This window comes from Lepidochelys kempii, chromosome 1, assembly GCF_965140265.1.
Source record: "Lepidochelys kempii isolate rLepKem1 chromosome 1, rLepKem1.hap2, whole genome shotgun sequence".
Lineage (NCBI taxonomy): Eukaryota > Metazoa > Chordata > Testudines > Cheloniidae > Lepidochelys > Lepidochelys kempii.
In genome coordinates this window covers 331,849,083-331,874,718 of record NC_133256.1, presented here as the reverse complement: position 1 = coordinate 331,874,718, position 25,636 = coordinate 331,849,083, and the positions used below count along the sequence as shown (strand labels likewise).

Sequence of the window (25,636 nt, the reverse complement as noted above, 5' to 3'; positions counted from 1 at the left end):
TTTAGAGCTCTGTATAGGATTTTATAAGGTCTCACATTATTTTTGTCATTCTTTATTTATTTATTTGTACTGTGGTAGCACCTAGGAACACCAGGCATGAGCCAGGACCCCATTGTGCTAGGTGCCGTACAAACACAGAAAAAAGATGGTCCCTTCCCCAAAGAGCTTACAATTTAAGTAAATTGTGGATCTAAGTACCTTCTGTGAGAGGTAAACACAAGAATCTCTCTGTATCTCCTTCTGCTGACCCAGCAGGAACAAGCTCAGACTTATAATCAGGAGTTTTTTAGAGAGTTGCTGTGGGAAAGCTGCATCAGTGAGATAGGTTATGCTTTTAATGATGATCCTTTACATGAGTTCCGCAGTCTTGGTCCAGATCCTGAGAAAACTGTGTGCCTTTTAGATAAGAGCCTTCCTCTGTTTGTTGGCCACTTTAGTTTGAGGGTAAATTATTGTCCTTAAGGGAAGAGGAATAAATATAGCAGGAGGGCAAACTTTTACTGAGGGGACTGGACAGAAATCCCATAGATGGGTTAAACACAAGCTACTTCATGCCAGAAAGGTACATATTAAACCCATAATGTTTCACAGAGGAAAAGCAATCCAATATGCATTCTTGTTTTATAAATGTACTTCTTAAAAATGAAGTAAAATGGGTCTTGGCATTCACATTAAGAAGATTAAGTAATTAAAAACTCTTTTTTCTATAAATCATATCAAAAGTATATATTCCCTATATAATAATCATTCCTATCACTGACATATCATGGCTTCTGGACTATAAGATGGATAGAAAGCTGGCTAGATTGTCGGGCTCAACGGGTAGTGATCAATGGCTCCATGTCTAGTTGGCAGCCGGTATCAAGTAGAGTTCCCCAAGGGTCGGTCCTGGGGCCGGTTTTGTTCAATATCTTCATAAATGATCTGGAGGATGGTGTGGATTGCACCCTCAGCAAGTTTGCAGATGACACTAAACTGGGAGGAAAGGTAGATACGCTGGAGGGTAGGGATAGGATACAGAGGGACCTAGACAAATTGGAGGATTGGGCCAAAAGAAATCTGATGAGGTTCAACAAGGACAAGTGCAGAGTCCTGCACTTAGGATGGAAGAATCCCATACACCGCTACAGACTAGGGACCAAATGGCTTGGCAGCAGTTCTGCAGAAAAGGACCTAGGGGTTACAGTGGACGAGAAGCTGGATACGAGTCAACAGTGTGCCCTTGTTGCGAAGAAGGCAATGGCATTTTGGGATGTATAAGTAGAGGCATTGCCAGCAGATCGAGGGACGTAATCGTTCCCCTCTATTCGACACTGGGGAGGCCTCATCTGGAGGACTGTGTCCAGTTTTGGGCCCCTCACTACAAGAAGGATGTGGAAAAATTGGAAAGAGTCCAGCGGAGGGCAACAAAAATGATTAGGGGACTGGAACACATGAGTTATGAGGAGAGGCTGAGGGAACTGGGGATGTTTAGTCTACGGAAGAGAAGAATGAGGGGGGATTTGATAGCTGCTTTCAGCTACCTGAAAGGGGGTTCCAAAGAGGATAGCTCTAGACTGTTCTCAGTGGTAGCAGATGACAGAACAAGGAGTAATGGTCTCAAGTTGCAGTGGGGGAGATTTAGGTTGGATATTAGGAAAAACTTTTTCACTAGGAGGGTGGTGAAACACTGGAATGTGTTACCTAGGGAGGTGGTGGAATCTCCTTCCTTAGAAGTTTTTAAGGTCAGGCTTGACAAAGCCCTGGCTGGGATGATTTAGTTGGGGATTGGTCCTGCTTTGAGCAGGGGGTTGGACTAGATGACATCCTGACGTCCCTTCCAACCCTGATATTCTATGATTCTATGATTCTGTTTCTTGATCTACACAACAAGTTCATAACTCTACTGAGATCTATTAGATCGCAGTATTATAACTTATTCAATTTGGAGCTCCCTTCTACTTTTGATTTACGACATTGGCAGTCAGAATACAACCTTGATCCATCACATTTGCAAAAGTTTCATGATGGCCTAAATGTTTCAAAGTGTCTAGGTCTTCCTTTTGGTAGTCAATAAAATCTTCTGCTTAAAGGTTTTTGTATAGCACATTTGATGTACTTCAAAAATGATGTAGGAGTCTCTTTGATATCCTGTAATGCAGATTCCATCATATTTAATAATTTGTCCCATTACCATAGAGAGTGATAGAGCATAACATCAGAGCCTGGCATTACAAGAGCTCCCCATCACAATAATGACAGCCTTCCCTAGGAAGTTTCACAGCATTACAAAGCACCAGTTCTTCTATGGAAAAAGAAATGTAACAAAAGAAATTGAATGATGAGGCAGAGAAGGGAGTTAACATTTTGAGCCATGAATGGGTTATGTCTTGTACAAGTCTATTTCTTTTTCTAAACTGATGCACAATCGTGTTGCAGTTCAGATTACATGCTGGATACTAGGCATCTGGCTATAAAATGTCCATCAGGAACAATTTTCTTTGCCTCTTAAAGAAGAATAGGCTGCCTTTCTAAGTCCTTTCTGAAACAGCAGTGAGTTGCTTTTCCTTCTGCCAAATTAATCTTTAATAATGCCCTGATTCAGCAAGATACTTAATCATGTGCCTCACTTTAAGCATGTGGTCAGTCCCACAGAGTGACATTTCAATCAACTGACTTAAAAAAACTCTACTTGAATATTTAAATTGAAGTGTGTGCTTAAGTGTTTTGCTGAATTGGAGCATAAAGAATGAATAAGGATCATTTTAAAAGGCTGTAAAGTTGTTAAAGCTTAACAGAGGAATTTACAATGTTCTATATAGTGTATGTGTGTTTTTGCAGATACACACTATGGAGCCCCAGTGACATCTTAGTTAAAAGGTGTAAATAGCTTTGCATTATAAGTTCAGTTTGGAAAACCACACAACCCCTGCTTTCAGACTAAAGTTTATCAGATGGTGTTTCCTGGCAGAAGATTTTTTTTTTACCCAATATTTGTGATGAATCAGCTGTAGCATTTGTGAGTTTCTAAGTTTTGAAAAATAAGGCTGCATCCACCCTAGAATAGCTTGTATCTGTAGTCCAGTTAACCAATGATACCAGTCTTGTCAGCTATAGTGTAGACAGACTTCAGCATTTTTAAGCTCACCTAATGAAAATCTGCCCTGAGCTATCAACAAGTAACATTCATTCCTTTGCTGGGGGCCAGGACAAGGCCTGTGAACTGACAGAAGCTGGGATTGAATGACAGGGGATGGATCTCTCAATAATTGCCTCTTTCTGCTCATTCCCTCTGAAGCATCTAGCACTGGACACAGTTGGAGACAGGATACTTGGCTAGATGGACCATTAGTCTGCTCAGTATGGCTGTTCTTACATTCTTATGAACCATTTAAGCCCTGTTGTGAGAGCTTAAATAGGATTTAAATGATGCATAGGCTATGAATTAAGAAGTAAATTTTAGTCAATAGTGTCTTTGAATGTTTTTTTCAAAGGTTAAGTGGCTAATTTTAGGAGTTGTTAAACTGCATCTGCCCATGGGGCTGTGGTGCCCCCTGGGAATTGTAGTTCAGGTGCTTCATGTCCTGTTCTCTCCTATGGACTAGGCTTCTTGGCTGGACTACACTTCCCATGATGCACTCCTCCCTCCCTCTGACTGTGTTGTGTGGGGCATTGTGGGAGTCCCATCACTGCAGTGCATCATGGGAGATGTAGTGGATGTGGGGGGATGTTAGGAGGAGTCTGGTAAGAAAAGCAGATTTTTGACAGTTGGGCCAGGAGTCTGGTAAGGAAAGCCTGTACACACCTCTGTTGAGCACAGATAGGTAGGATAATGGGAACTTACCAATTCTCCTGGTTGGGGAGGAGGGTTTTGTGGCCTTCTGGAGGAGACAGAGCAAATTGCCATAGAAATGACATGGTCCATTTAAAAATGGATTCATCCCTATGTATCTCGGGTGTATCCACACAGCGAGCTAGTCCTCCAAGTCTGCTTCTTGGGTCAATCTCTACCAGGTATTAGGTCTTACTCAGAAGCTGTGATGCCTTTAGCTCTTCCATTGCCCTTTAATCACTTCTCTGAGAAGTTAGTGCAACAAGGAGCACCAAAGAGTCCTGTGGCACCTTATAGACTAACAGACGTATTGGAGCATAAGCTTTCGTGGGTGAATACCCACTTCGTCAGTAACTCCCACGCACATTTCTGCTAGGAATCTACTGTTGGTTTTTTTCTGTGGGGACCATGCCTCAAAGAGCATAAGCTCCCATTCTCTGCCATCCATATGGATTGTGACATGTATGCATTACTCTCCTACTTCTTCATGTCATGTCTGCTTCCTACCCATCTTCTAGCCCCTTTGTTTCCATCATCACCATGCAGCACAGGGGAGCAGAGTTCTGCATAATGAGGCACTATGGCCATGGATTAAATTCAATGTAAGCAAATTCAAGGCCGAGGCACAGTGAAAGAAAACTTCATAATAGTTTGTACTCACTCATGGATTCTGAAACAGCTGCAACATTTAAAGATAAAGATCTAGGAGTCAAGATAGATAGTATAACAAAGAAGACAGCTTAATATGCACTGGCAGTCCACAGATCAAGTAAGAGATTAGGTTGCATTAAGAACACAGAGAACAATGTAGAAAATATGATTATGTCTTTATATAAATTGATGGTTTGTCCTTAGCCTGAATATTTCATTTACTTTTGGTAACCTCATCTCAAAAAGAGCACCGCAGAAATAAAAAAGGCCAAGCAACTAGAGACAAAGAGATTCTTCAGAACAGATTAGGATTCATTTAACTGGCAGTATAAGCAGGTGTAACCCTACAGAAATCAGTGGAGTTAGGCCCACTTATGTCATCAGCAAATTTGGCCCTTGGACTGTTTAGCATGTAAAGAAGACGAGTAAGAGAAGATATTATACAAGTATATCATTAAAAAAAAGTTGAGAAGCCCATTTATTATCATAAAAAATACCTTTCCAGATCTCAGAGCCCTTTACAAAGGAGGCATTTTACATAGGGGGAAACTGTGGCACAAGCAGGTGAAGTAAGTTGCCCAAGGTCATCCAGTATTCCAGTGAGAGAGCTGAGGCCAGAACTCAGGTCTCTAGAGTCATATTTAACAGTCTTATTTAACTAGTCTCCTAATAAAATAACAAGGAGAAACTCGATGAAATGTGTAGACAATAAACTTAAACATAACAGGAATTTGTTATGTAACGTAGCATTAATTTTATAATTGTCCTCCAGGGTAATGAGTCCAATTGCTTTGTAAGATTCTAAAAAAGATCAGACACAGACCAGATGCGTGACAGTAGTCTCTGCTGCTGCACTAGCCGTAGGAGAAAAATTACCAGGGTCACCAATTCTCAGTACTCTCCTAACGCACAACCATCTGGGGGCAGGAACATGTGTTTCCCCATGGCACTTATTCATGTGACATTAATGTGGCAGGAGAGGGTGGGGTATTCCTCCAAACACTGTGTAGAAGCCAGTGTCAAAAAAGAATTTCTATGTTCCTATTAGAGATTGCCTTTAACTACAACATTTGAATATAGGGGTTAGGTTCATTTCCAGTTCCTGCAGAATTTTACGATATTTATTCGATAGAATACATTGGGCCAGTTTGTGCCTATCTCTTGCGCAGAGGTGGGGGAAGAACACAAAGAGGATTTCCTTCATCCCCCTCCCTATGTGAGTCACCCTGAGCGAGGTCCAGCAGCAATTGCAGTCCTTACTAGAGCTGGGGGGGAAATGTAGTTCCGTTTTTTGGAGGATTTTGATATTTCAAAATTTGGTTTCATTCCGATTCAAGATTTTCTGCAAAAGGGAGCAAAGCCCTGGCTCCAGGGCAGTCTGCCTGCCTGGTTGCCCTAAAGCTATGGACTCCAGAAGCCAGGGGTCCCTGACTGGGAGGCAGTCTGCCTGGTGGGCTGACTGGATACCAGGGATCTTAGGAGCCCAGGCTACCAAGGAGCCTTGAGCTTGGGAGCTGGGCCTTCCAGGATCTTGGCTCCCTGACAGAAGTGCTGCTGAGGATCTGAGTGTGAGAGCTGGCAGGAAACATGGCAGGGTTTAGTCAGAATCCTGTCTGGTTGCCAGTGGAGTTTCCACTGAAATTGAACCGTACTTTCTGCACAACCTTTTGATTTTGACAAATTGCAAATTCCAACAAAACTGTATTGCATCTGAATTTTTCAAACCAGCGCTAATTCCTACACACAAGGAGACTAGGGAACTGCTCCCATTTCATGCACCCAGGCAGGAAAGGACACTGCACTGCCCTTAGTCATGGTTCAACATATGCACAACCCAGAGGGCTCCAGCCCCTGCTCAAGATGAGCCCCTGTCTCATCTTGAACTGTTGCTTTTCAATGCATTGACACATTCTCTTTGACCTCTTGAGGACGGCAGTAGCTGTGACACATATTTTACAGCATGACCTTAGCACAGCGAGAGGTGTCGTATGGACCTAGAATGCCTGGCAGGTTGCAATTCACATCTGCAAGTTAGAAGGAGGTCAGTCTTCTGAGCATTTGTTTACTGGCTGTAAGAATAGTGAGTTTGTCTTTGTTTAGAACTCTCATTGTCTGCTGCATCAACCAAGGAATCAGGTATGGAGAGAATATAAAAGTATTGAAACCTTTGCTGTAGAACCTGATAGACCCAGGTTGCATGACCAGTCATTGGAAGAATGGAAGCAGCTCCAGGCTGGCTCAAGGACACCATCATATAATGAAAGAGGATATCAAACAAATGGTGAAATTTGTCTTAAATTGAAGAAACATAATTATCTAGGAATGCTTTTGTCCTTGTCAGCAATTCATGGACCTCAATAAAGGAGAATAAATAGGAAGAGGCAGGGATATACAGAGATTTGAAGAAGGGGACCAGAAGCTTAAATTTGATATCATAGTAGATGGGGAGCCAGTGGAAAGATTCAAAGAGTGCAGTGACATGAACAAATTGATGGGCATGGAAGATGATACTTAAGAATCAATGAATGACTATCAACAGAAACTGATTTGGAATTGTCACGTCCACTTGAAAATTCACTCACTTTCATCCTCTTCTCTGTGATCATCCAAGAGGTTGATGGGAAAATAATTGGCCTTGACCTAAAGTAGTTTAATCCATGCATCTCTACCGAAATCCAGCTGTGCCATCTCTGGAAAGTCAATTAGGTCTGGTCTACACCTAAAAATTAGATTGACACAACTACCTCACTCAGAGCTATGAAAAATGTCACACCCTGTGTGAGATAGTTAGGTCAATCCACCCCCTACTGTAGCTACCATCTTTCGGAGAGGGGAATTAACTGCCTCTACCTCTGCCTCTTCTGCCAATGTCAGAAGCATCTACACTACAGTGGCACAGCTGCAGCGCTGTAGCTCTGCTGCTGTAGTGTAGACTTACCCTTAATCTCTGTGCTCCAGTTCCCTCTCTGTCAAATGAGAATGATGCTACTTCTTTTCCTCCCGGATGTTGTCTGTCTTATCTGTTTAGACCCAGGATCGGCAGCCTTTGGCATGCGGCTTGTCAGGGAAATCCGCTGGTGGGCTGGGCCGGTTTGTTTACCTGCAGCATCTGCAGGTTCGGGCGATCGCAGCTCTCACTGGCCGCGGTTCACCATTCCAGGCCAATGGGGGCTGCAGGAAGTGGCGGTCAGCACATCCCTTGGCCGGCACCGCTTCCCGCAGCCCCCATTGGCCTGGAATGGTGAACCGCGGCCAGTGGGAGCTGCGATCGGCCGAACCTGCAGATGCTGTAGGTAAACAAACCGTCCCGGCCCACCAGCAGATTTCCCTGACAGGCTGCGTGCCAAAGGTTGCCGATCCCTGATTTAGACTGTAAACAATTTGGGACTGAAACTGTTTCTTTCTCAGTGTTTGTACAATACCTACCCTAAAGATTTCAGGTGAGGTCACTAGGTGCCAATGAAAATACTATAATAATAATTAATTAGTAATCGATTAAGTCAGCAGAAAAGTGGCTTTCTAAGGTAAGTGGTAGGTAGAGCAGTGTAAACCGAGCTTTGTAAAAATGTTACCATTGAAAGACTGTTATGTTTAACCTATGTGTCTCGCTATATTTTTTCATCCGGTAGCCCACTGAAGCCACAAAGTCCACATCCCATCCAATCACTGGAGAAATTCAGGTAAATACATACAGAATTTATTGCAGCTGAACGTGTTTAGGTTTAGAATGAGTTTTCAGAAGGGAACCTGTGCTGTGTGATTTGGGCTGATTCTGAGGTAATTTGGACCCTTGAAATGTCACTAAAGCCATTGGGATGACATGGGGTTTAAGCAGTGCCGGATTTGGACCTCTGACTTTATTATCAGTGTGTGGAATACAAGATCAATTCAACAGTGGCATGGGAATTCCTACTGCTCTCAAAAGGTCTAAAAAATAAATTGAACTTGATTCCAATCTGCAATCCTTGGACACTCGCTGTGATTCACTGAACATATATGCAAGCAAAGTTGTGGATTTTCCAAGAAGCAGTTACATTTTTTCCATGCAGTGCTGAGTAGCTGAATATATCTGAATTGAATTGACCTCAGTGGTGGTTTAAAAATAAAAAGTTCACTAACCTCTGCAAATGAAAATTTGGTGGGCATAGAAACTGCTGCTGCTGGGATTGCCTCCCAATTCCATGTGAGCTCCCATTTCAGGGTCACCTTACTCAAAAGGGAGTCCCACTGACTTCAAAGTGCAGGTGGGCCCCCACAGAGTGGGTAAGCTCCCAACCTCCTGGCTGGAAGCCCTTTCTGCTGCTGCTAGGGAGCTGGGGAAAGCAGCTGGTAGCACCTTTCCTCCTCTGTCTACATCTGTCCCCTTAGTCCACTTTCAATAGTGGCTCAGAGAGCCAAGTGTCCATGGTTTAAAGCAAGACAGCCTAAGGGAATAACTGGTTCTGGCAGCCTCTTTTGTTAACTTTTAGCAGATATGGTATAAGGAGCAGAGACACTGATGGTTTGTGGGATATGGGACAGCTATACCATAGGTGCAGAGTGAAGAAAAGGACAGTACCACCAGAGACATGGGGAAATGAAGAAAGGAGCCAAGAGAGTCTTGAGAGTCAAGAGAAGATGATACAAGTTAGGATGGTCATTTAGGGTGTGTGGGAAAAAGCCCATTTCAAATTATGGGGAGGGTGCACTTTGAAGCTGTGTGAGTGAATATTGGCTACTCCCCTGACTGGGAACAATCCTGTACTGTCAATGGGATAGACTGAGATGGCTTATGGTTGTGAGTGCATAAGACTGACTGATGGAGCGCACACTACCATGCTGGTTTTAGAATCTCTACCTGAGATCTCTAGTGTAAGAGCTAAGGCTGTTGACCAGGTCATTCTCTTTTTTTGTGGAGGTGCGAACAATCATTTTAGCAGGAAGCAGAATCTGTTTCTGTGCTCCCAGGTCACTGAAAGATTAAATCATCTGCTGAAATGAGTCACTTGTCAAATAGATGTGAATAGGTGTTGCTGCATTTAATAAACATTTATGCAAAGGGTTTCAGGGGAAAACTGAATTCTTAAGTAAGCAAAGGAAAAAATAATTCTCAAGTATTTTAATGCCCACTCTAGCTTCAAATCAACTATGACAAGCACCTTGGCAACCTCATCATCCACATTCTTCAAGCAAGAAACCTAGCTCCACGAGACAACAATGGCTATTCTGACCCTTTCGTTAAAGTCTATCTACTTCCAGGGAGAGGGTAAGTAGAGGGGAAATTTCAGATTGAACTCTGTTGCTTTTCATTTGTCTTTGATGCCAGTCCTGAAAAACAGAACTTAGATTAAAACTTCAGAAAATCTGGTTAGTATCAAGCAGCACTGAACATCTCTTTGTTCTTTTTTTTAACAAGACAGTGCAAATAAAGGGCCCAATCCTATTTCCTGTGAAATCCATGTGAGTTTTGTCATTGATTTCAGTGGGATCTGAAGCAGGCCTGTAGATTTCATCTTTATTTTGAATTTTTACAGAATAAAAGTCACACACATGCACAAATTATGTTAAAATAACATTGTGGTCTGGTGAAACCCACCAGATCCATGGAGTTCAGAGTTTTCCTTAGGAATCTGTCTTTTACTCTGCTCTGCCTGTTTTTTCTGGTTCTTATGTTTTTGGGAGACTGTAATGAAGGACACTGCAAGGTGAGACTAGGGTGGAATTTCATCTTTGGCTCATCTTTTTTTCTAGTTTTTGTGAATTTAAGACCAAGATTTGCCATGTTAATTCCATGTTCAGTAATCTCTCTATGATTGGTTTTAAAGGTACAGTGTAAATTTAAAAAGGAGAGCTATTAGAAAACATCCCTTTCAGGGAGCATATGAGAGTTAAAATATTTGATAGGTTGTTATGTGGGGTTCCCCACTGAAGTGTTTGTGTAGTGTTTTATAATTTTTTTCACAGATCATAATGACTCCTTTGAACCATTAGTATAATAGCAAATCTATAATCAGTGCTCCTTTCTAATGCATACTGCTGTCTGATAAACTGTAATAACTTTGGTTTTAGGTCCTGATCTTGCAAGCAGTTACACATGTGCAGAACAAACAGTCCCACTGACTTAAATAGTGGAACTACATTTAACTTTATGTAGGTTTATTCAGTTTATGTAACATGCATAATAACTTGCAGGACCAGCGCCTTATTTTGCAGTGGCACAATCTGCAGGGACCTGGGTTTGGGCAATCAATCTAATGGTTAGTGTCAGGAGCCTGGAACCAAAGCCAGAGTCAGAATCTGAGTCAAAGATCAGAGAGCATGGCTACTCTGGAAACTTCAAAGCGCGGTCGCAAGAGCGCTCCCATGGCAGCACTTTGAAGCACTACTGGTAATCCACCTCCATGAGGGGATTAGCTCTGAGCGCTGGGAGCACGGCTCCCTGTTTACAGTAGCGCTTTAAAGCGCTCTGACTTGCTGTGCACAGGGGCTGATTTTTCACACCCCTGAGCCGGCTGGTTAGAGCACTATAAAATGTAAGTGAGGCCAAGCCCAGAGCCAGAGTCTGGTTCCAAGCCAAAAGTCAGTGCCTGAGTCTGGTGCCAAGCCAGTGGTCAGAGTCAGGAGTCAAGGCAGGCATCAAAGCTGTAGTCAGCATCGGGTTAGGGCGCAAGATCACAGACCTAGAGCGAAGCAGGAAAACAGGAACTGGGAATGGATGGGGGTCTGAGTTAAGGAGAGCATGAACAAATGAGAAGGGAGGGCTCAGGAGTTACGCAAGCAGGCAGGGTCCATAGTAACAGCCAACCAAAGATTCAACTAGCTGCTCAGACACCTTCCTCTGCCTCTTTCTGGTTTGTATAGTGCATCCCAGCCAATCAGTAAGGCTGGACATTTCCCCCAAACAGGAATTTTGTGGACGGGGTCCTAGGTGAACTATATCTTTACTAACCCCTTTCTCAACTGGTTCAGGTGAGCTGCCAATGTCTCGCAACCCACAGGCCCGGGTTTGAGGCCTGTAATCCTTCATACAATCCTGTAAATGTTCATGCATGTGAATAATCCCATTAGCCCTAACAGAGTCTTAGGCCTCGACCACATTAGTTAAAAATGTATGTCTGACCTTTGTACTTAGGAGAGGTGAAAGCTGTTGGAGAATATTTGTTTCAGAGGCATTATGCCCCTCTAGTATAGCTAGATTTATTTTTTGAATCAAACCTTTATCAGCTATTGTCCCATCAAGTGGGTTCATGCCTTTCAGCTGCTTGTAAATTAAATTTTAAAATTAACTATTTTATATAAATGACTTTTTCCAACAATGCAGCACAACAGTCAGCTCTTGAGTGTGTACACTAGTATTTTAAAACAGTAGTTCCTTAAGAGTCTTAGAATATGACTTACTGCACATATTTGGCCACCACATAATACATTACTTCAAGAACTTAAATTCTCTTGGACATAATTGATGGCAATCGCTCCAGAGGATCTGTGACAGTCATTCAGGCTATCAATCTGCTGTCTCAAGCAATCCGTAGGTATGGATTGGTGGCCCAATTCTGCAAACTCTTACTTACCTATGTTAAAATAATGCATATGGACTTTAATAGGCTCCAACTCTGCAAGAACATATGGACAGATTCAGCTTCACACATGTAAGTTATTCCCATAAGCAGTCCCATTCATTTCAATTACTCAATCTTGCAAACATTTATACAGATGAACAAGTAACTCACATAACCATTAAATTTATTTATATATATTTAAAAATATATTTTTTCTTTGCACAATACCCATCATCATTAGTCCATATAATGGAATATTGGCCTGCACTTTAAAAGTGAACCTATTTTTGAGCTATGCCATAGTAGCATGATGCTTCTGAAATTAGTAGTTTCCTTTTGGTTTTGGCCTCCTATAATTTATATATATATATATAAATAAATAATATACTAAACTCCATAGTTGCATCATATAAGCAAACTGTGTAAATATGTGCAGATATGCTGAATTGCACACACAACTATTTGTTTTACACCTGCAAATGGATTTGCCTGCAATTTTGGTAAGTGTAGCTAATGAGGCTCTCTTGAAAATTTGACACTTATTACCCAAATGTTCAGCTTAGGATGAATTTCTGAACTATGGTCCCAATTCAGCAAGGTACTTAACCACACATATAGCTAAAAGCACATGAATTGTCCCATTGAAAACATGGTTGATTCAGGCTATAAAGGGCTCAGTCTTGCTCCTAGAGAAATTGGTCATGAAATTCCCATTGAAATCAGTAGGTCCAAAATGGCTAAAAAAGACCATTTATGATGGATACATAGTAAATCCTTACGTATTGTGACATCTACAGTTCCATTTTATGTAAAAACTGAGTTTTAATTACTTGTGCCGATTGTCATATGAGAAGTTGGAGGGAGGGGGAGGGGAGTTATTGCCCTGATTTTGTAGAAATAAGACTTTAAGTTAGAGATAGGTCCAAGCTACAAAGTTCTGACCTGAATTCAAATCCAGCTCCAAACGGGGACAAAGTTCTGGGGCATTTAAATTTCCATTGTGGTTTGGGCCCATTTCTAGTTCAAACTATGATTAATGTTATCATTCACAATGGGACATATTGCTTTGGGGATTCTTTGTACATACCACTGACAATTAAAGTGGAGAGATGCTCAGTAATTTCATTACTTTTATCTGAATACAAATGCATTCACTGATTGCTAATACATATCTTTCTTTTTGATGTAGTTCAATCCACATCAAAATATGTATTCTTGTTAATGTCTGTTTCCTGTGATTCTGAAACTAGAAACTGCTCATTTATTATTCACATGTTCTCTCTTTCGTTTCTGTCTATTCCCATTTTCTCTCATGCTGCTTCCTCCACTTTCCTATCTCCATTTATTACACTGTCTCCTCACTGGGTCCATGCAGACAAGTCATGGTTGTCCAGAATGCAAGGTAGAGTGACTTATCTTTCAATTTTATTCTTTGAAGCATGCATGCATCAAGCTGTGATTACCTTATGCATGTACCTGTAGATTTTCATTGAGTTCTGGTGACCTATAAATCCAGGAACCAAGACTGGCTTTGCTGTTCACTGTCTAATTAATCTGATTTCCAGAAGGGAAAGAAATTGGTAGAGGAGGGGGGGAATTGTTGTGGTTCCTGATGCAGTAACGTTTTAGGATCAAACTCTGTAGTTCTTAATTATTTAAAACTTCCACTGAAGTGAATGGGAATTTTGTTCAATCAAATACTGCGTAAATTGGTCCTTACTCTTTGATGCTTGTGATTAACTGTGAACTTGTCACATAATTTTCAGCAGAGGTTACTGCTGAGAGACAATCAGAGATGCTGACATTATTTGGAAGTGACCCAATTCTACCTTTCTTTAGAGAACTATTGTACACCTTATACAAAACCTTTGCCTAGAATTATATTATAGATTATTGTACTAGATGGATTTATAGCTTTCTAGCAAAAGTCCACATATAAATGGCAGTCTGAAGTAAGCAGAACTGAAATATTAGTTAGATTTACCTGTGCTGGGTTTTGGAGTACAGGCATAAAACAGATTAAATGACAAAATTCTGCTCTTAAATACACCAGTGTCAACCCACAGCAGAGTGGGTACAGAACCAGATTTTCTGTTTTGTTGGAAATTCCATGATTTTGATTTTTTTTCTATTCCAAAACAGAATGAAAACAAAACTAAACAAAAATGAAATTTTCCTATGAAACCAAATACCAAAACAAAATTCATTTCAGGTCAATCAAAATATTTCATTTGGATAAAATATAAACATTTCATTGCAATTTTGAAGTTAAAAACATTTTCCACTATGTTTTTGTGGAAAAACAATTAATTTTGTTCTGAAAAGTCATTTGTAAATGAAAAATTGGAATGTTCCCTTCAAAAAATGTCAAAGCACTTTGTCTGAGATTTTGATGGGAGGGGTAAGGAGTGGGGGGCGCGAGGGTGAGAAGGGTGGAAGAGGGTCCTAAAGAAAATTTTATTGAAATTGACACATTTTACAAAACCTGTCAATTCAGAGGAAAATGGCCTATTTGTCAAAAAAAACTTGTTTTGACTAAAAATTTCTGACCAGCTCCAACCCAGAGTAATACCAGATACAATTCAGCGCTCTAATCTCACATTTATTTAAAAAGGAAAATTTAAGCAGGCTAATAGGTGGCTTTTTTAATAAACAAATTCTGCTCTGCCTCAAATCACGGTTATTTCATAATTAATATAATTATATAATTCATGTATTCAAACGTTAATTTTTCCATGTAAGAGTAGTCTAATACTTTCTTTATTCTATAAGTAATGTATTGTGTTAATGCATATAGCAACAGGGTATAAAAAGGGAAACCCAGAGAAATGATAAAGAAAAGGAAGAGCCTCTGTTTGTGTTCTTTCCACATATGGCATGTCTTATGAGTTTCAAGTATGAACTCCATTGGGAGTTGACTAGTTTTAATGAAGGTGTTGTATCAAAGCATCACCATCTGTTAATCACAGGCAAAGGGAAAAGTGGTAATCTAGTGGGACAGAGCCAATGTATTTGCCAGGTCTTTCTTCTTAAAATTGCACAGTCCTTCAAGTGGCATTCTGCTTTGTGTGGGCTTTTCTAGATTTAGTCAGTGTTGTTGTTTTTTAATTTCTTGCTGTGCAACAGACTCAGTCCCTTTTGCAATAGCATTTCAGGCCAAATTCTGCTCTCACAGATATAAAACTGGAGTAACTCAGGGTTAGCCTTAGGGAAAAGGATGCCCTGGATGAACTTATATTTTGGCACCCCTGGCAGAGGCACCCGCCCATGACCCCTGGCCCCCACAGTCTCCCCACTATTGCCCCTGACCCCCGCAGGCTCTCCAGGCTCCCCACCCTCATTGCGCCCAAGCCCCACTTCCTCCCCACAGTGCTTAATTTATAATGAGAGACCTGCCAGAGCTCAGGCCCAGTAACCCTTGGCACAAATTAAGCACTGGTTGGGTGGCTCAGAAATTCCCTCTCTGTGCAGCCTGGTCTGGATGGCCGGAGAGCAGTAGTGGATGGCCAGGTGCCCAGCTCTGAAGGCAGAGCCACTGCCATGAGTGACTGGCCGTCTAGGCCGGGCTACACAGAGAGGGAGTTTCTGAGCCCAGGGCCTTCCCCAGCCGTATACCTCCTGACCACTGCGCCCGTGGGAAGGGGATACCAGGAGTTGGCCCACTGGCTCCGCAGGGGCGAGACTGTTGCCTGTGTCTCCCCGCCAGCTGGCAGCTCCAGGTGCCATCACCTTCCCCCCTGCCTGGCTTGCCAGTGGCTCCAGCCCCAGACTTGCCCACACAACCCCCACCCCCTCTGGCAGCCCAGGCCCACCAGCTTGCAACACTCAGGTGGTGCCCCCCCACGACCCCGACCATGGCACCTTGGACAGTCACCCATGTTGCCCACCCCTAAGGCTAACCCAGGAGTAACTGCCCGGAGTTCATGGGAATTACTCAAGATTTACAGTGGTATCAAGGAGACCAGCAGGGGGGTCCAATCCCCTACCCACTTTCAAAACCCAAGATCTCCTCCCCTGAAACCAGTATATCCCTTGAGTACCAGAATCATCCAGACCAAGTTCCAGTGCCTCTGAACTGTCTTCAAGCTCCTATGTTCCCCACTGTCCCTGCCCCCTTTCTCCTGCCCCTGGGTAGGAGGGAAATGGATTCCAACTTGTGCAAGGGGAGTCTGGGTGAGTTAATCTTTACAAGTCGGCATTAGCTGATCAGAAAAGTAGTGTGAGGACAGAGAGATGCTCACCCCAGTCCTGCCCTTCTCAGCTTACCCCATCTCCAGATGTGCAGAGACAGCTTCAGAAAGGCCTAAGGAGGGGCTTGGGAGCAGGAGAATGGGGGGAACATGCCACTGAGTTTGTCTGGTTTTCTTAATAGGCATAAATATTTAAGTGGACCATGAAATAGGATTAGTCATCATAGTCTTTCTGCTTCCCAGAGAGGTTTACGGTTTGGTGGTGTTGGTGGTAGTGGGGTGGTTGTTTTTGCCTTCTTTGCAAAGAATGCAGAGTAATAAGATTATAGGGTGAATTTCTTTTTAACATGCATTCATTCCCCCTGAAATCCCATCCATCTTTCTTACTGATGCATGATAAAAAAGAAAAAGAAAAAGAGCTCCTTTTTTAACAGATATCATTACACTCTGAGGTTGTCAGACCCAATTGCATTATGGACATGTTCTGCTTTCCTCTCTTAAGTGGACATGGGAAGATACTCTGCTTTACAAACCACAGTGCCCTACACATTTTTTAGTAAATTGGAGGACAGTAGTACATCATGTTTTGAAAGAAAATGAATGGGGCTGTGTGAAATGGGCTAGGTGTGGGATGCAGAAGAGCTGCAAGTCACTGTCTTTACAGATTTCAGAGTAGCAGCCGTGTTAGTCTGTATTCGCAAAAAGAAAAGGAGTACTTGTGGCACCTTAGAGACTAACACATTTATTTGAGCTGTAGCTCACAAAAGCTTATGCTCAAATAAATTTGTTCGTCTCTAAGGTGCTACAAGTCCTCCTTTTCTTTTTGTCTTTACAGAGTGTCACTCAGAACTGAATGTCTGAGGAAAAGAGGCAGGAGAGGGATTTCATGTCACTGTGCTCACAAATGCCTCGTTATTACGGAGCAGACCTCAGATGTGCTGTATGTTCCTCAGGGCCTGTGATGTAATATAGTGTGAGAGAGAGGAGAATGTGGGCCTTTGGGCCTTTCTGAAAAATATGTGTATAGATAGAAAAACAGATATGAGACAATAGAGTAGAGCCTGTCAGAAAATGGTAAGTATTTTCTGTGGAAAAAAATTGGAAAGAACTTTTCACAACTGTTTGCACAATTTATTTCAGTGGAGCCACTTGTATAGTATAATGTACTGTTTGACATGAGTAAGAGTATCGACTACGACCACTGTGTCCAAAGCTGTAATTATGCAAGTACTCAAAATGAGGCAATCTGTACTGGTGTTTACTCCATTAGAACCATAGCAGAGGGAGGAAATCATATTTGCCAAAAGAACAGGGACAAATCAAGCTGGGAAATATTACTTATACGCTTTCAGAGTGGTCTTAAAACAAGGAAGAATAATCAAAAATAAAATAAACCAATCTTCAAGTCTTTGATTGTTCCTTTACATTAGGGCCATGTTTAAATGTAAATAAAAGAGCAGTTAACTTTAATTTATCAAAATGGTTCTGCACTTTAAATCTATTTGGGTGCTCAGAATCCTAGAAGTTCTTGGTATTTTCTTAGGTAACCCTATGACATCTTTTCCATTAACATTTTATATTAAATTAAAATTGGTATACAAGTGGATCTAGCAAAAGGGCTTATAGTGCCCAAGGAATCCATAATGTATGAAAGGTGAGTGCATTACTTGCTCTTCACCCAGGAAATGCAGAGTATATTTCAGCTCATTTTTAATGCAGCTAATTCAGCCAAACTTCTTATACTTGCCTATTGATAAAAACGAGCTTGATGCACTTTTATGCTTGGTCTCACTACAGTCAGAGGCGAAGCCAGAGAACAGGATCAGTATGAAATTACTGTTTCTTTCATTAACAGTATATCAGTGTACCATTGCTTTCATTTAATGTTCCTATAAGATGAGACTCCTGTGATTAAAGAATACAAAATAAAAATAAAATGGATTAAGCCTACCTAAATGTGATAACAGAAAGATGTTCTTTGGGAAAGAAACACATTATCATTTACAGTTGTAATTAAAGCCCTGCACTAAAGAGGCAGGAGGTATGTATAACTACAGTAAAAAAAAAAAAAAAAAAAGGCTTGTGTTTCCTGATGCTGGAGGTTGAACAGTTTTCTTGTAGGCAGGCTGAGTTTTCAGAAGGCTCATAACGTCAGCTTTTTAAAGATAGCATCATGAAACCATGGTACAGCAGCTTGGGCAATGCAGATAAAGAAGGTAGGCGCTCATTGTATTCTTATAGCCCTGAGTTGTTGCAGGTTTTTTTCTATTTCCATAAAATATATTCTGTACAAGAACAGAAGGAAACAAAAGAGGACTAATGTAATGTTCCCTTCCTTTGTTCAAATTCAGTGCTGAGTACAAGCGGAGGACTAAATACGTGCAGAAAAGCTTGAATCCCGAGTGGAATCAGACGGTCATTTATAAAAGTATCTCCATGGAGCAGGTACATGACTATTAGCACTATCCACTGTGATTTTCTGTTCTATTATTTGTATGGCCAGTAACTGTCATTGTGGAATCAGGGGTGATATTGGAGGGAGTTCATCCCCCTGAGAAATCCTGCTATCAAATTGAAGGGAAGCTTGAATGATTTCCTTGCCTCTGATAGAGTTCACTCTCTCTACAGATACAGTTTGAGCATCTCTGCCAGAGATTTAGTTGCCCCTTCAACTCGTAAAAATACTTCCCAATAGTTTTGGTTTTTTTACTTTGGAATTCACCGTATTGCACCTACTATCAGTTATTTAAAAAAGCGTTTGGAGGCAAATACCCTTGATCCCTCTATTAGTTCTATACGCACATACACATCATTTAAAGTCACACCAGGTCAACATTACTATGCTGGACTATCAATATACTTAGTGTATTTTCCAGGGATAAGTAAGTTCAAGCACATTTAACATAGATTTGTTCACCAAGTGGCATAGGCGTCAACTTCTGCTGGCACTGGTCGGTGCTCGATCCCCCTCTGCCCCGGCCCCTCCCTGACTTTACCCCATCCTGACCCCTTTCTGCCCCTGCCCTGCCCCCATTCCAACCCCTTCCCCAAAGTCCCTGCCCCAACTCTGCCCCCTCCCTGCCCCTATTCCAATCCCTTCCCCAAATCCTGGCCCCGGCCCTGCCTCTTCCCCACCTCCTCCCCTGAGCACGCCACAGTGCCACTCCTCCCCATCCCTCCAGAGCTTGTTACGCCATGAAACAGCTGTATTGCGGCGGCAAGTGCTGGGAGGAGAAGCGGGAAATGGCGCGCTCAGAAGAGGAGTCGGAGGTGCGGTGGGGCGGGGGGGGCAGAGCAGGGAGGGGAGCGGAGCTTGGCTGCTGGTGGGTGCAGAGCACCCACCAATTTTCCCCGTGGTTGCTCTAGCTCTGGAGCATCCACAGAGTTAGCGCCTATGCCAAGTGTTGTTGTCTTTGTCTCACTGTCTGGAGTGGCTCACGACCCTGAGTGCCAACCTTGGGGCAGACTGTCAAGAAGCAGGGGAAAAACTCCAACCTGGTTGTATGTTCTATAATGAGATTTCACCAACCTAGTAACAAGTGTGATCTCCTAAAGCACTATACCAGTCTTACCATGGAGTCACAGAGAGTCCCACTGCCACCCGGGCAAGATGGACATTATAACAGATGGTTGCTTTACACCAAAAATCACAACAATATTCAGGTTAGTCCCAGTCCTGAAGGACCAGTCACTTACTTCAGGCCAGTTGTACTCAGATCTGAAACCAAAGACAGTACTTGTAGCTAATCCTGTAACAAACCAGCCACAGGTTTAGTAACTAGGAAAAAGAAATAAGAGTTCTTTACAAGAGTAAAGCAGGTAAACACACACACACACACACACACATGAGTTACAGTCAGCTTTCAAAAAGTAATAGAAACTTCTGTAGTAAGCAGACTCTATGTATCCTTTAGGGCTAACCCAGGCAAAACATGCTTAGAAAGCCTCACCCTCAGAGTTCAAGCAGCAAAAGAATAATAAATTCTCCTTAACAGGCATTTTTATTCCCTTCCCCCAACATCCCAGTGATAAAATGAGGGGTTGGGCACGTAATCTCTTCAGGGCTGTGGGAGACAAAATCAACAAAGTCTTTGTTCCATGATGGCCCATTTGGATTCAATAGTCTTTCCTCATGGGCAGGAATCTGTAGGAATCCAGCATTTTGCATTAGGTGAAGTCTTCTTTATTGTTTGGTGAGCTACATAGTTTCAAAGCAAACATTTTACAGTTATAGAACATACACTTCAGTATTACCTTATAGCATGGTTTTAAGTGAGATTATGCATGCAGCAATTTACAGGCATTTCATAAAGTCTAAACACTAGACATATAGATATAAATTCAGTACCTATCTTAATAATACTCCAGAGGTAATACTGACTGGTTTACTGTTATGCATTTGTCAGTGTTCAGTGAGGCCTAAAGGCTTTGGCATTCGTTTGCATTTGGTCTGGTGATGTCACCATCTTCTTTTGAGACAGCCTAGTTAGCTGATGACCATCAGAGATCTTCCTTCCTGGCATCTAGCATGTTTAAGATGCACCTGCTGAGTCTCAGGATTGTAACTAGAGACTCAGGCTCTATGTGTTTTCCAGGTCTGTGAGGCTGCCTCCAGGATCCCACACTTTCAGCAATGCCACAGCTACAGGCATGGCAACTCTGAATGTGATGCTGAATTAACTAGAGAGAGTGAGTCAAGACATAGGGCATGTCTAAGACGGAGAAACAAGAAGTCTTGCTCCTTACAGTCATCCAGATTCACTTATATTAGGGGTTCTGTTGTTTTCTATATTTAAATAAAATACATATGGAATGTTGCTGTTTTCACACATAATAGTGAGGGGCTTAAGGATGGGCTTAGTCCCCTGAGAGGAACATTTTAGGGTTTTTATTTTCCAAGAGTAGACCAGCTTCAGTCACAGTTGAGGAGGGGAGTCCTTCATGTTCTCAAAAGCTTTCTCCTGCTTACTATTGTTAGTTTTCTAAATCTAATCTTGAGTTCCGAAATCAGCTGTGGTAGCCTTTAGCATGGCAGTGCTCTGAGTGTGAGAAAGAGAAGTTTTGTCCTTTTTAAAAAATTCTGACAAAACGAGGGTCTCCCTCCTGGTTTAAATCCAAAAATTATGGAGTAATGGACCTAGACAGATTATTTGTTTCCAGCACCTAGATCCAGTTGCATTTCCCGAATGTTCCTGTATTTCTTAGCATTTAAGTTCTTGACACTTTCAGATTTGATTTTTCACAGCCATCCAATCTCTCAGTACTTTATAAATGACTTCAGCATGCCAAGCTTGCTACTGCAGAATGTCCAGATTTTTTCAGCTGCCTTGATCTGATGCTTCATCCTGACACACAGCCCTTAAAATTAGCCTCCCAATTTCAAACTTGATTATTTATTCTTCTCTTTCAGTGATGACAGTGTGGATTAGTGAATTCATTTTTGCATGAAGCAACACTAAGAAGGCTGGAGAGGGGACTAATGTGGTTCACAGGATTGATAATGGGTAGGGCTGCATGTCAGTCATGGAGGTCACAGAAGTCACAGATTCCGTGACTTTCCACAGTGTCCATGACTTCTGCAGCAGTCAGTGTGGATGACCTCAGGGCCGCCCAAACAGCTGGCTCCCGGGCCAGCTGCTCAGGTGGCCCCAGGGACAGCCAAGCCCTGGGGACAGCCACACCAGCCGTTCCAGGGCAGCCGGAGCAGCTGCAGTCTGTGGTCCAGGCAGCATTCCCTGGGTGGCCGGCCAGAGCAGCTGTGGTCTCTGGCCCCAGACAGTGGTCCCCAGGCAGCTGGCAGGAGCAGCCCCAGTCCACGGCCCCTGGCAGCAGGAGCCGCTGGCCCCGGGTGCCTCCAGCCTCAGGAGCCACCTCTGCCCCCAGCAATGACCACCCCAGCAGCGTCCCCCACAAAATATCCCTCCCCACACTCCCCCGCCCAAGTTTTAGTCACAGGTATTTTTAGTATAAGTCATGGACAGATCATGGCCATGAATTTTTGTGACCTGTCTATGACTTTTACTAAAAATACTCATGACTAAATCGTAGCCTTAATAATGGGCTATGGAGTCTTTTACTGCTAAGGTCATGGGCTGAAATCCAGCTCAGTTATGGCTTCCAGGGTTTGTGTAAACTTGTATTTTGGTATCACACCTTGGGGGTTTGCATACATAGCATTTCAAACTAATCCAAAAGTTCAAAGTGAAATTCAGCCAAATCCCTGCCTGTTTTCACAGTGAAGGTATGCGAAATGAAAATGGTATGACTGCAATGCAGCCCCTAAACCTCCCAGGTTCACTAAAGAGGTTTGTAAATCTTAGCAAACTTTCCAAATAATCCAGGCTGATTTTCAAGTTTAAAATGGTTTGGTTTCAGGGTCTGCTGTGAACATGTCACAGGTCTAGTTAGCAGGGACTGAACATCAAAAATTTATTTGGTGACCTTAAATGAGCTGATGTTCTCAGCCAGAGCTTAGTAGAAAGTTGTCTGTATCTCAGCCACTCTTACCACAGGCCCTAATTAGCAAAGTAACAGTCAAAAGTTTGCCGTTCAGGATGCCAGCTAGGGCCTGTGCTAAGAGTGGCTGAAATACTGACACCTGCTCACTGAGCTAGGATCAAAGAATTTAAAATGTGACAAAAAAGAATTTTAAATTTTTTTAACCTTTGCTTCTACTGTCACTACAATCGTATTCTGTTCTCTTCCATGGAGGTTCTGGGCAAAATTTTCAGAATGAATAGTTTATTCAAGGAAAAATGCAGTTTTATTCGAACTTTCAGCAAATTTGACAAATAGTTTCAGAATGGTTGGAGAAAGAAATGGTGTTGATGCTGGTATCCTTCCCATTTACAACCTTTAGCCCAGTGGTTCAGGCACTGGACTTTCTTGATTCAACAAAAATTCCAAAAAAAATCAGATTCTGTTTGATCCAAACTGCATTTTGTTTTTAATTTTTCAGAAAGACCACGTCACCCAACCAAAAAATCAGTTATTCACCTTGCTCTATGTTAATACAGCACTCATCACGTTGGTATCTGAGTGCCTTCCAGTAATACATCAAAGAGAAGTATATTAAGAGATGTGACTAACATCTGTCACATGTTGTTTGTTCTTTCGTCGTCTCCGCCAGGGGAGAACTGTGTGCAACATAGTGTCTTTTTTTGGTAGGGACTTTTCTTTTCACACCTCTCCTGGCATGTATCTGTTGGCTAGAGAGAATGAGATGGTTGTGTAGGTGGATGATTCTTCTCTTAGGAAAATTCAGTGCTATTCCATGAATTAGCAAGAGTTCCACAGAGCAGCAAGGTTAAATACCTTGCCAAGATAGCAAATAGCACCATAGTCCCTCCCAGCATTGGATATTTCCTGATTTTTGTGATTCCAGTTGTTCCTAGAGTATATGATGGCTGCAAATGCACATATAAATAAACATATACTACAGCTTGGAGAATTGTCTCCATGTCAAGCTGTTCATAGTGTCTGGACGCATAGCCAACATGGATTGATATTTCACAACAGTTTGATAATGACTATAAATAGGAGTTTAAGAGAATAACAATGCTGGTTGCAGAACAGATGTTCTGATCAGCAAACTACTTAAGCTACATCGGATTGTGAATTAGCCATATACTGTCAGCAATCATTTCCTTGCTAGTGTTGGCTCAAAAACTTGATACAACTATTCTTTCAGAGAAGCATTTTCCACTCCTCCATCAGTTTGGAGAGTTGGTCTGAAATCCATAAGATGAAATTAATTAAAGATAAGAACAAAGTCTTGCACTTAGGAAGAAAAAATCAAATGCACAACTTACAAAATGGGGAATAATTGGTGAGGTTACTGCTGAAAAGTTTCAGAGGGTCATACTGGATCACAAATTGAACTGAGTCAATAATGTGATACAATTGCAAATAAGGCTAATATCATTCTGGAGCGTATTAACAGGAGGTAATTGTCCTGATCTACCCAACACTGATGGGGCCTCAGCTGGAGTAATTTGTCCAGTTCTGGGCAGGACACATTAGGAAAGATAAAATTGGAATGAGTCCAGAGGAGAGCAACAAAAATGATAAAAGTTTAGAAACCTGAACTCTGAGGAAAGGTTAACAAAAAACTGGGCAGATTTAGTCTTGAGAAAAAAAGACTGATACGGGGAACCGATAACAGTCTTCAAATATTTTGAGGGCTGTTATAAAAAGGACAATAATCAATTGTTCTCCATATCCACTGAAGGTAGGACAAGAAGTAATGTGCTTAATCTATGGCAAGGGAGACTTAGACATTAGGAAAAGCTTTCTAATTATAAGGGTAGTTAGATTCTGGAATGGGCTTCCATGGGAGATAGTGGAATTCCCATCACTGGAGGGTTTTAAAAGCAGGATGTACAAACACCTGTGATGGATGGTCTAGGTTTATTTGGTCCTTCCTCAGCACAGGGCACTGGACTTGATGACCTCTCAAGGCCGTTTGATTCTATGATCAAAGGCATGCTCGCCTGCTGACAGCAAATAAGTATTATTAAATGTTTGTTAATAATAGTCTTTTTAACGTCACTGTCTAGACATTGGCTGGTTATACAATTTTTCATTTTCGTTTTCTCTTTCATAACATAGCAGAAATTAAACTGAAAATAATTATGAGAAAGACTTTTGAATGAAACAGACTTTTTCAAGACCATAATGATTAATTTTGCAATGTAGCAAGTTCCAGTTAGACAGTTAAATGGAAAAAATAAGTAAAACTGAGTATTTATTTCATAATTAATTTTTTTGGAAGGGGAGAATGATGGAGATATTTTAATTTAGGGAGGGGTTCTAGACATATATTACAAACATTGGTATGTATACTCAGTGCAAGTCCCCTTTCTTTGGATAGGTGTAAGATGGAGTGATGAGAGCAGATGATTTGGCATTAAAAGTACTGAGTTTTATTCCTACCTTTGCCATTGACACCGTACATGACATTGGACAAATTAAAAAAAAAAAAGTCTGCCACAGTTTTCTGATCAGTCTAAAGTGGGTAGCAATACATTACAGGAGTATTGTGAGGCTCAGTTCTTTAATGTTTGTAAAACATTTACACTTCCTTGAATGAAATTAATATATAATAGATTTATTTAGAAAGGATATAGTTTTCAAAGGCATTTAAGTGACTTAGGAACCTGAGATAATTTTCAAAAGTGACTCAGGCACGTTGGAGCCTAAGTCTCATTGAAAGTCACTTAGGTTCCTGAATGCCATAGTCACTTTTGAAAATGCAGTGTAGGTTCCTAAATCATTTAGGCTCTTTTGAAAATTATATCCACATTCCCTTTCTGCCCCTGTGTACCGAGTCCTTTATAACAATGTAAAAGGCAATGCATTTAAAAACCTCATAGAATATTAATATAAAACTAAATAAGTACAAATAATTATAAAATTATTATTCAGTATTAATTATTCTGCACCAT

At 41.6% G+C, this 25,636-nt stretch overlaps 1 protein-coding gene across 5 annotated transcripts in view; it reads left to right on the top strand.

Moving 5' to 3' along the window:
* The window catches only part of PCLO (piccolo presynaptic cytomatrix protein), a 514,363-nt gene that overhangs the window by 408,015 nt on the left and 80,712 nt on the right, over window positions 1-25,636 (top strand). For all 5 annotated transcript variants that reach the window (XM_073328639.1, XM_073328637.1, XM_073328638.1 and 2 more), the window contains exons 14-17: window positions 8,092-8,142; window positions 9,577-9,707; window positions 13,376-13,402; window positions 18,542-18,635. In XM_073328639.1, the coding sequence (XP_073184740.1) occupies window positions 8,092-8,142; window positions 9,577-9,707; window positions 13,376-13,402; window positions 18,542-18,635 (303 nt within the window). The remainder of the gene's footprint in view (window positions 1-8,091; window positions 8,143-9,576; window positions 9,708-13,375; window positions 13,403-18,541; window positions 18,636-25,636) is intronic.